We start from the raw sequence: 10,694 nt of genomic DNA on the forward strand, positions 1-10,694 counted from the left end.
TCCTTCCAAACTGCAGTCCCCTCCCACCTCCTGTTACCTCCCCACACGCGTCTCCAAGAGCATCTGATGTTCGTCACTTGTTGACTTGGGGGACGATAACCACGGAGGCAAAGGATTTGTCGGTTTAGTGCTTTTGTCTGTGTCCTCAATCCCTGGAAAGATGCTGGATGCACGGTCGTTCCCGGCAAATATGGGTGGAACGAATGAGTGAGAGTGCGTGAGTGAGTGAGTGCACACACAGCCTCTCTCCTGCCTCCTACCCAGCCCGAAGTCACCTCCAAGCTCACCCCATCCTTCCCCCGTAGCCCGGGGTGTCCACGGCTCTCTGAAAAAAGCCCCATCGCCCCAGCCCAGCCTGGAAAACTCAGCACGTGAGTGGACACACACGTGAAATTAGAAGACGCATGTTCCCACACACCGATCAGAATGGCCCAAGTCCGGAATACTGACAACACTAAATGTCGCCCGAGATGCAGAGTGGCAGGAACCCTCTCGCTGCCGCTGGGAAATGCAGGAGGACGGGGCGGCCGCCCTGGAAGCCAGGCTGTGGTTTCTCTTCATGGTTATGGAGCCATGAAAAGACAGAGAGGACCCTTAAGTGGATCTTAAGGGCAAGCGGCCAATCTGAAAGGACAGCATGCTGTAGGATTCCAACACTGTGACGCTCTGAAAAAGGCAAAACACTGGAAAGTGTAAAAAAAGATCAGTGGTTGCCAGGGGGTTGCAGAGCACAGAGAATTCGGGCCATGAAACTACTCCGTATGACCCTGTCCTGGTGGATGCTTGTCCTTATACATTCGTCTAAACCCACAGAATGTACAACATCAGGAAGGAATCCTAATGGCAACGGTGGACTTCACTTAATAATAAGGTATCAGTATGGCTCTGTCACTTGTAACAAGTGTCCCAGCTCATGCAGCGTGTTAACGAAAGGGGCAATCCGTGGGGGAGCAGAGGGGCACATACTAGAATTTCTGGGTATTTTCTGCAAACCTGAAATTGCTCTAAAAAATAGTGTCTATTAAAAACAAAACAAGACAAAGTTATCAGCGTTTCAAATTTAACTGGGCATCTTCCATTTTATGTGGCAGCCCCAAACCAGGGAAGGCATGTGGCCAGTGATGGGGTAGGTCTGATGACACCAGGGAGGGAGGAAGGGGGAAGGTGCACGCAGGTGCCCCAGGCTGCAAGACCAGCCTCTGCGCCCAGAAATCCCAGGCCTGATGGGGAGGAATCCCACTGGCAGATAATCAGAGAGATGGGACGGAGTGTTGAGGGCTCTGCACCATGGAGACCGCATCCCTGCCCCCACCCTCCTCCACGACCCTCAGCGACCTGCTCAGATGTGATCCCTCTCCTTGGAGCAGCAGGTGGCCCCCTCCAACCCATCAGAGTCGGCCAACTGCCTTCCCCCGTCAGCCACACACACCGTGGGCCCGCCTTCCAGCCACATCTCTGAGGGCACGTCACACCCAACATCATGCCTTGAAGTTCAAACAGGACCAGAGGCGGCGCTGACCAGAAGTCTCCTGGCCCCGAGACCCCCATTCTCCAGCTCCATCCCCCTCCCTGCCACCCAGCATGCCCCCTCCCCACTGACTTCTTCCTACAGAGGGCCTGGAGCCCTGTCCTTCTCTGTGCCTCCCCAGAAGGCAGGGCTGTCTCGGCTAATGTCCCTAGCGGCCACTCACCGTTAGTCCCTTCCTCCTAGGTGAACCCACTTACGCCAAACACACGGACAAGGAGGGCACCCCAGCCGCTCGCCGTGACCCAGGCCCTCCTCTCCGAAGCCTGGGACGGCCAGCAGGGCCAGCCTCCTTGCTGCCTGAACCGTGGTCACCCTGGAGGCAAGGCTCTTCTGCTGCTACTTCCTGGGGGTCCCTTCTCTCCCCCACAGATTGCTGGCACTTCCCTCTTGCCCTCCCGGCTCTGAGGCTCTGAGGAGTATGGAAGTTGCTGTTGGTGCAAAGAGAACAGGCCACTCAGGTGGGGGAGAGGCAGCTAAAGGGATTGACGAATGGCCAAAAGCCGTGGGGCATAGGAAACTGGGGAAGAGTGGGGCCTGGGGGCTGGAGGAGGGAGGCTGCAGCCTGGTCCCCCCCCCCATAGGTCCGCATGCTGTTGGTGGGGAGGGGGCAGTGGGTCCCACATGTGCCCCACGGAGTCGGGGATCCCCTGGATGAGGGCTGTGTGGGAAGCTGTAAGGGGGAAGGGGTCACAGGAGATGGGGAGAGCAGCCTGGTGCTGGCCAGAAGGGCTGTGAGGGGCCTTGGAGCTTGAGATCTGGGAGGGGACAAAGCCACCGCAGCCAGATGGAGATAGGGGCCTTAGACAAGGGCCACCCACCCGCCCCTTCCCCCATCTCCGACCTTAGCTGGCTGGCCATGGCCTACAGTTGCATGTGGGGTAGTGCAGGGTGCAGAGGGGTGTGGAGGGGGGGACACGTGGGACCAAGGGCGTGCTGTAGGCCATGGGTAGGGTGAGAGAGGATTGGGGCAAGATGCGTTCTGGATACTTGGAGGGTGTGTGGGACTTGGGAGGGACCCAGGGACATGAGGGATTCTGGGCTCTTACAGGGTGTGCAGGACAAGGAGTTCAGGCTGAGTAGGGTCCAGGTGAATGGGTCAGGAGCAGTGGGGTAGGGACGTGGGTCCGGGCTGGTGAGACAGGAAGCTGGGGCAGAGCGAGTCAGGTGTCCTGAGTGGTGCGGATGCGGTGGGGTAGGAGTACAGGTGAGGGGCGGTGGGCCACACAGTGGGCAGGACAGTGGGCGTGGTGAGACAGTGGGCGGAGCGATGGGGCAGGTGAATGGGGATGGGCGACAGGTGTACGGGGCGGGACGTTGGGGGGCAGGTGTGAGGGGCGGGGCGGTGGGCGGGACCGTCGGGGGCCGGGCAGTGGGTGTGGCTGTGGGCGGGGTGTGCTCGGGGGGCGGGGCGGGGGCGGGGCGGGGCGAGGGGCGGGGCGCCGCGCGCCCTCCCGGAAGCCAGGGGGCGCTGTGGCGGGTCCACGCGGGCGGTGCGTGCTCCTCCTTCCGCCCGCGGCCCGGAAGCCGGCGATGGCGCGGAATGTGCTGTGAGCGTCCGGGGGCCGGGGGCCCGGGGCGCGGGCCTTGGCGGGGTGGGCGGCGGGGTGCAGGACAGGGGGCTGCGGACGCGGCGCGGACCACGGGCGCCCGCCCGGGAGGGTCACCGCCGCCCGCGCCGCCGGGGCGAGGACACTGTGCGGGTGTCCGCCGGGACCCCCGCGGCCCGCCCCCCACGCTAGAGGCTGACGCCCCGTGTCCCCTGCGAGCGGCGCCGGCCCCGGGATGAACGGGTGGCGCACGCACTCGCGCGCGGCCGCCCCGGGTGGACCTGCAGGCCTGTGGCGGGGCCGGGGCGCCCCGGCAGGTGCAGCGGGGCCGAGGGGCCGGCGCGGACGTGGGGAGCAGCCAGGGCCGCGGGTCGGGAGGAAAGCCGGCGGGACCTGCGGGGAGGGTGGGGTCACGGGTGAGTCACTCTCGGGGCCACGGGGAGGTAGGGCAGGTGGCAGCGAGCCAGAGCGCTGTGCTGGGAGCAGAAGTTGGGAGTTCCGCTGGAGACGTGCTTGTGGGATCCGCGCTTGTGGGATCCGCGGGAGGGCCGGGCAGGGGGCGGGGCGGGCGCGCAGGGGTGCCGTCCCCTCCCACCAGGCCGGGAGAGCCCCGTTCTGGAGCCCCGAGGGAGGGTGTTCAGCAGTGCTGGTTGTTCCGGGGTTGGAAGGTTCCAGCGTCAGGCAGGCCCTTGGGACTCATCCTGACGCTCAGCGTCGGGGAGGACAGGGGGGTTCTGAGGCCATGCCCGCCCGGGGGAGACTCGCTCCCTGCCCGGCTCAGGCCTCTAACCTCCGACCCTCACACTGGGCCTCCCCCCACCCCCAAACCCAGGGACCCGGAGAGGTGGAGGGTCTGTTGACAGTTACCCAGAGGGCCTGACTTTGCCCCCCTGCAGTGCCGCCGTTGGTCACCAGGGGGAATAAGTGAGCCCCTTGGGTAGCCAGCCATTGGCCCAAACTCCGGTGGAGGGTAAAACAAGGCAGACCTCTTGTTCCCTGAGGCCTTGCAGCCTCGAGAAACTGCCCTTACCCCCCTCTCACCACGGAGGTTCTGCCGGGCAGCTGCCACACTGACTTGGTCACCAGCAGCTCTCAGGTAGATGGCGCTCAGCTCTGGGGCTCACCAGGTCCTCCGAACTCCTGGCTGTCCTCATTCTGCCCGCTATAGGATTGGCCTCGACCAGCCTCCTTTCACACTACAGGTGGTGCCTCAAGATCGGGGGCCGTGTGCAGCGCCGCAGCTTGGTCACCGGGGGTCCCAGTGAGACCCTTGATGGCCCCCCGTGTCCCTGTGTGCCCACCCTCCCCTAGGCCTGGCCTCTGGCCTCCCTGCAGACTGGACCTCAGACACCCTCCTCACCCGGCTGCGCTGCCGTGTGCAGGCCCAGAGCACATGTGGGGTTGGCAGTGTCAGTGGGCCGGGGCTGTGGGTGGTGGCATCGCCTGTCCAGCTGTGCCCACCTGCTTTGGGAGTCCTCAGGGCGGGGACTGTGATGCTCTCCCACCCATACGGTGTGCGGGTGCCCACGCCCCTGCTGCGGGGAAAGCCAGGGTTCGTAGGGAGCACCGCCACGCTGGGCTGCGTGCTGGTGGGACCGTCACCTTGAACAAGCGTGTCTCCAAGCCCGGCCACCAGCGTGGGGGGGGGGGGCCGCGGTGGGCGTGCTCTCTGCTGGCCGGTTCCTTGAGGCTCCCATGGGCCCTTTCCAGGGGCCGGCCCTGAGGGTCTGCAGCCCACGCTACTCTGAGTGGATGGGCACCAGGGGTCTCGGGGCCCACACCGGGCAGAGCCATGCCATCAGCACAGGGGGCCGTGGGGTGCCGGCCTATGGAGAGCTGCCCCCCTTTGCTTCCCACTCCTGCGGCTATGGGTGAACAGATGGGGGTGTGCCGGGGCAGCCCTGGGGTCATGCATTCTGAGTGTTTGATGCAGACGAATGTCTCCCTCTCAGGTACCCTCTGTACCAGCTGGGCAACCCCCAGCTCCGTGTCTTCCGAACAAACTTCTTCATTCGGCTGGTGCGGCCCGGCACGGCCCAGCCCGAGGACACCGTGCAGTTCCGGATCCCCATGGAGTAAGCCCCCGAGTTCGGGCTGGGGAGCGCCCCCAAGGGGCTGGCCGACCTGCTGGTGTCACAGAGCCCGGCTCATAGGTGTGGTTTCCCCTTGCTCTCTCTGAGCTGCTCTGCAAATATGGCCCAGGTCCTGGTGTTTGCAGAGCCTTCAGGCTGTTTGCAGAGCCTGGGGCGAGGCCAGGCTGCCCCCCACAGGGAAGCCTAGTTGAGGGCCTGACACTTCTTTTCCTGCATTGAGCTCAGTGCTTTTCCCAGCAGGCGGGCCCATCCTCTTGGAGCTCCTTACCATGGCTTCCCAAAACCTAGTTCTCAAGGTGGTTCCTTCACAGAGGCCCTGGCCACTGGAGGGACGCAGCGTCCTGTCACCCAAGCTGCAGGGCACTCCCTGGAGTCTCAGGACGTGACTGTCCCCGCGCATGGGCCTGGGCTCGGCCTGAGCGTCAGCTCTTAGAGGCCAGGTGTGGCCAAGGATGAGGTTTATGATGCCGCGTCAGGTGCAAAGGTTGGGGGCCTAAGCTACCGACGCCTTGGCTGCCGTTTCCAGGAAAGGACCTTGCAGTGGGGAGGCAGCTGTGCAAGGGACTGGCCATGGTGGGCCGGGCTCCTGGCCGCCCAGGGGTGCCCCCAGATCGGCCCTTCCGTCCGGAGAGCTCTGCTTGGGGGTCTGGCCCCTAGTGAGCACAAATGGTGGCTGCAGCCGCCCAGTCCCCCCGTGTCCCCCCACCGATGTGTGGAGGGCAGGACAGCAACAGCGGGGCTGGTGGCCGCATCGACCGTGGCTCACGCCCCACCGGCCAGCTGCCGTTTATCTCGGCCCGGCTGAGCCTCGCTTTTCTTCTCTGCCCAGGATGACCAGGGTGGACGTCAGGAATTACCTCGAGCGCATCTACAACGTGCCCGTGGCCGCCGTGCGGACGAGGGTGCAGCACGGTGCGTGCCGGGCCCCTGCCGCCCTGCCGGGGGGTGGGCTCCCCTCATCGCAGCTGCTCCAGGGGTCTGCTTCCTGGCACGTGAGGGAACTGAGGCACTCAGGGTGAAGCAGCCTCCTGGGCCCTCACTGCCCACAGGGCAGAGCTGGGACGGAACCCGGGCGGGCTGGCCCCACTCCTGCTCCCGCCCTGCCCACGCCGTGCAGCCCGCTTCCCCTCTGCCTCGGGAGCCGGTCAGCAAAGTGCTTTCCTCTTTGTTCCCTTAACCTCCGTCCCCCCACCCGGCAGCCTCCTGCATGAGGGGAGGCAGCCCACGGGGGTCGCAGTGCTGACACGCGGGAAACGGGTTTCTCGAGTTGCTCAGACACGTTTGCGTTTTCACCAGCAGAGCCTGGCGGTGCTCACCGCCCCGAGCATACATGGTAAATGTGCACCGGTCACCTTTCGGGCGTGACCTGCTGTAACCTGTGGGAGACCAACCAATTCTTCCACGTTTGCCTCTTTCTAGAAAGTGGGTTCCTGGATTAGTTGCACTGGAAATCTCGTGCTTGGAGTAAAGTGTTCCCCCCTTCCCCCCCCGACAGGTTCCAACAGGAAGAGGGATTACAGAAACGTCAGGATGAAGAAACCAGACTACAAGGTGGCCTATGTGCAGCTGGTGAGTGGGCTTCGGGCAGAGTCCCAAGTCATGGGCGTGACTTATCACGACCGTGACCTTGGTGCGGGGGACGTGTTTGTGCAGCAGCCCCCGCCTGGGGCCCCGCGAGGCAGGATTTCCAGGCCCGCGGCGCGCGGGGCCGAGCCTGCGATTAGTTCTAACCCCCGGCGAATCCCCAGGCTGAGCTGGCGTTCCGAGCACATTCAGCTGATGGGAGGGGACCGCGCAGGGCATTTCGGAACTTCTCAGGGGCCAGCTGTGTCGCGCCCTTGGACTTTGAACGTGCTGTGGCCACAGGCGGGTCCACTCAGGTCCAGGGGGTTCAGGCTCAGGCAGAAACCAGGGCTCTCCGAGCACCGAAGGGGCTCCTGCCGCGGATGGACGGCCTGGCCTGGCCTCTGACAGGCCTCAGGCTGGGAGGCAGTTACCGCCCTGGGCGGGGGGTGGGGGGCAGCCGCCTCCGAGCCTGGGTGGGTTCGCCGCGCCCCGGGGCCCTGGCTGAGCCCCCTCCCCTCTGGACTGGGTTGTGGGGCACCGGCACTTTCTGCCCCGTCCTCTGGATCGTGTGCTGCCTGGCCAGGGGCTCGGGAAGAGGGTCCAGGACCCCGTCAGAGCTTTTGCCGGCCAGAGACCAGAGCCGTGGCGAGCGAAAGGCGGCTTCCCAGCCCCCTGCTCAGGCCCTTCCGTCCAGCGTGAGGTGACCCCGCTGGAGCCTCCTCGGACGAGCCCCCCAGGACCCCCAGCAGGGCCTCCCACTGGTCTCCGTGAGGACCTGCCAACGAGGGCCCTCCTTGCAGGGTCCGTTGGCTGCCCCCCACCCCCCGCTGTTGGAAACACGCGGCGGGGAGCCGGGGGCAGGGGCTTGCTTCCTCCTTGTCCGGAGCTCACAGCGGGAGGCGGCCGGCCGTGGCCGCTAGATGGCAGTAGCGCTATTGCAAACCCCCTGGGCCCGCGGCCCCGTTTTAGGCGCTAGGAGGCCGTTGCTTGCAGGACGGGGTGAGCACGGCAGCTTTTCTGACTGCAGTTGCTGTTTCAAACAGGGGCCCCCGTGATTATTTGGCCTAATGTTTGCCGTGCACAAAACCAGCCTATCCAGGTGGAGAGAGCGGCCGTTGGCCTTATAAAGGCGCCTGTGTCCCGTGTGTGAAATCGGGCCATCTGTCTCTGTCACGGCGTGCAGGCCGACACCCGTGTGCCGGCATTCGCCACCAGGGCTCCAGCAGGCCAGCTACGGTTACAAGCGGCTCCTGAGTCACCCGAGCCCCCGCATTCTTCCCCGGGCCCCACCTCGCTCAGCGGAGCCTGCTTAGATCTGGTGCGCGCAGCTGCCGCTGGACGTGCCTTTCTTCCTCTGTGAAATCGGGCAGCACAACTGGGGACAGAGTCCCTGCTGGGCATGGTTCCTGCCGGCCCAGAGTGGCATTTGTGACGGACCCCCGCCCCCCAGCCTGGAAACCGGCAGGAAGCTCGGGCCCTTCCCCTCCGAAAGGGTCCCTTCTCTGCCCCCACCCCCGTGCCGAGCCCGACCGCTCCCCCGTGTGTCCCCGTGGGCCCCGCTCTGGGGCTTTCAAAAACAGAGCGAATTGCAAAGCGCACGAGGGTCAATCACGAACACAAATTAAGTTTCCGAATCTATTTTGAGTTGACTGCTGCGGAAAAGCCCGTCCGGCGGGGTGGGGGCCCCACATTTCCCCCGACGCCCTGATAAACATCTCTGTGGCCCTGTGGCCCACGCAGCCAGGGGAACGTCACCCTGCACGCGGAAGCCTGCCGTTCCCACCGCAGTCGCTGGCCGGCGGGAGCCCGTGGGGGACGGCCGATGGCCCGAGGGGCGCTTGGGACTGACAGTCTCCTGTCCCGGTCCTTTCTGCCGCCGAGCAGCTCACACTCTCCCCTTCGCAGGCAGCGAGGGCTTACTTTTGGAAGTACAAGGCGAATTTCCCTCCAGAGGGGCGCCCCGGGAGGCCCAGTCGGCACCCACAAGTGGCCGTTGTCTCGGATAAGAGAGGGAGAATTTCTCGCGGCAGCTCCCTCCGTTTTTTTCCTGAGCTGTTGCAAATTGCCATCTTTGTATTTATATTTTAAAATGTCATTTTGGGTTTTCCCCCACCTCAGAAAGCTAGCAAAATCACCTCGATATATTACACATAAACCCCCGTTCTGGGCAGTCAGCCCTGCATGTAAACTATTGCCCTTTGGTATTTTAAAAAAGAAAAAAAAGCAGTTTTGAGCTGTGTAAGCTAATCCTGCAGCAGGCTGGCTACCGCGTGCACACAGCCCTGCTTTCTTACTGGGGCCTGCGCCCCACGCCGTGTGATCAGAATTCATAAACCTCCTCTTCTCGGGGTGGGGGTGGGCTGTTTCAGATCATACTTGGCCGCCTGCCCAAAGCCAAATTTCTTTACAAAACAAGGGTCTCCAACAACCAGCGCGCTTTACCGATTTTACTTATTAAAACTTTCCAGATACGGAGGCCGCCCTGCATCCTTCTTCGCCCGTCTGGAAGCAGACGGCGCTGCCCTGGCGCGTCCCCTCCCATGCCCCCGATCTGGGGAGCTGCTCCGGGGTATTTAGCAAATTGAAACAGCACCTCACGGTTGCCCGGGTCCCCGGGGAGCGGGCAGAGCGCCCGCCTCCGCACCAGCGGGCCCGGCCGGTGCCCCCGCGCACATGCTCGGGGGTCTGGGTTGGGGCTTGGCCGACACTGGCACAGTCTGAACTCTTAGTGAAAGACGTAAAACCAGTTAATTTGCAAAGCCGGTCTTGATTTATAGACTGCTGCATATGTACATTTCTTTGTACGTTACACGCGTCTCATTTGCCAAGCTCCGAGCCGGGAGGAGGGGTAGTCTTTAATGTGGGTAAAGGCCTTTAGGTATTTTGGATGGAAAAAGTTTCAGTGTGGCACCAGACGCTGTTTGTGCCGGGTTTTCCTGCCCCTCGCTCCTGCCCCCCAGTCCGGCCGGGCTGCCCCCCACGCCCGGTGAATGGGCGCTTTGCTGGGCTGCTTTTAATGAGGCTCCAGCCAATGCAGACACCAGGCCTCGGAGAGATAATGTCGATGAAAAGGGGCATTGTCCGGGGTAATGGCTTCCCGCTGTTAGATAAAAGCCAGCAGCAGGCCGAGATGTTTATTTTCCAGGCGAGGACCTTCGCCCCCGAGACGCTGGCCGCGTGTCCGAGCCGCGGGCTCCGCGCAGGAGGGCCCCGGTGTCCCTGTCCTCTCCTTGGCGCGGTGCTGGAGGCCTTGCCTTTTCTCTGTAGGCGCACGGACAGACCTTCACGTTCCCCGATCTGTTTCCCGAGAAAAAGCAGAGCCCTGACGGCAGCCCTAGCGACGAAGACATCCAGGACAGGCTCCTGGATGAGCAGCGGCGGAGGCAGAGCCGGGACCCGCGGCATGGTGGTGTCCCCGGCTGGTTCAGCCTGTGACGGCCCCAATAAAGTCCTGCGTGTGGAGTAAAGACCCCCGACTCCGTTCTCCTCTGTACCCGGTGTCCCCGTGCAGGGCTGCACCCCACGGGCACACACGGGCGCCTGGCTGCACGGATGGAGCAGGGCCTGGGTGATGGCGTGACCCGTTCTGGTCCCCCGAGTTAAGGGGGGGGGGACCCCATTGCAGCCGGGGGGTGGGGGCGGGGAGCCCTCCTGCTGAGGGTCCCAGGCGAACCCAGCTGGGGCCATCGGCACGAGCATGTCTGCGTGGGTTTTGTGCAGACAGGTTGGGCCTGGGGATTTGGGAGCAAGCCAGAAATCATTGGGGGGCCACATCACCCCCTGGGTCCCCGTCCTCGAGTGCTGCCCTCCTGCGCTCCCCTCTTCTGGGGGCCTCGCGAGGGCAGGTGGAAGTGAGGACTGGCTCAGCAACCCACCCCCCTGCCCAGAGGGACACCCAGACGGGGGACGGCTGCATCACGTGGGCCTCGAAGCTCCCTCCACTTGGAGGGTGAAGGTCCG

The 10,694-nt window shown here is 63.9% G+C and overlaps 1 protein-coding gene across 4 annotated transcripts; it reads left to right on the forward strand.

Annotated features, from left to right (window-relative positions):
- The first annotated feature begins 2,971 nt into the window (after positions 1-2,971).
- Positions 2,972-10,203, forward strand: MRPL23 (mitochondrial ribosomal protein L23). 4 transcript variants are annotated; one of them, XM_053202753.1, is made up of 5 exons: positions 2,972-3,075; positions 5,028-5,150; positions 5,998-6,080; positions 6,664-6,737; positions 9,880-10,203. In XM_053202753.1, the coding sequence occupies exons 1-5, from the start codon at positions 3,059-3,061 to the stop codon at positions 10,198-10,200; spliced, it is 618 nt and encodes a 205-aa protein (XP_053058728.1). In that variant the 5' UTR covers positions 2,972-3,058; the 3' UTR covers positions 10,201-10,203. The 4 variants fall into 4 exon arrangements, with proteins under 4 accessions (XP_053058728.1, XP_026901230.1, XP_053058729.1 ...); XM_027045429.2 differs by having other exon boundaries at positions 10,002-10,203; XM_053202755.1 differs by lacking the exon at positions 2,972-3,075 and adding an exon at positions 3,093-3,491.
- The last annotated feature ends 491 nt before the right edge of the window (positions 10,204-10,694 follow it).

This window comes from Acinonyx jubatus, chromosome D1 (genome assembly GCF_027475565.1).
Source record: "Acinonyx jubatus isolate Ajub_Pintada_27869175 chromosome D1, VMU_Ajub_asm_v1.0, whole genome shotgun sequence".
Classification (NCBI taxonomy): Eukaryota; Metazoa; Chordata; class Mammalia; order Carnivora; family Felidae; genus Acinonyx; species Acinonyx jubatus.

Bases quoted from the DNA above. Each gene is read 5' to 3' on its own strand.
- MRPL23 (XM_053202753.1), top strand. The intron at 5,151-5,997 runs GTAAGCCCCCGA...TTCTCTGCCCAG, and splicing joins CAGTTCCGGATCCCCATGGA to GATGACCAGGGTGGACGTCA. The intron at 6,738-9,879 runs GTGAGTGGGCTT...TTTATTTTCCAG, and splicing joins AGGTGGCCTATGTGCAGCTG to GCGAGGACCTTCGCCCCCGA.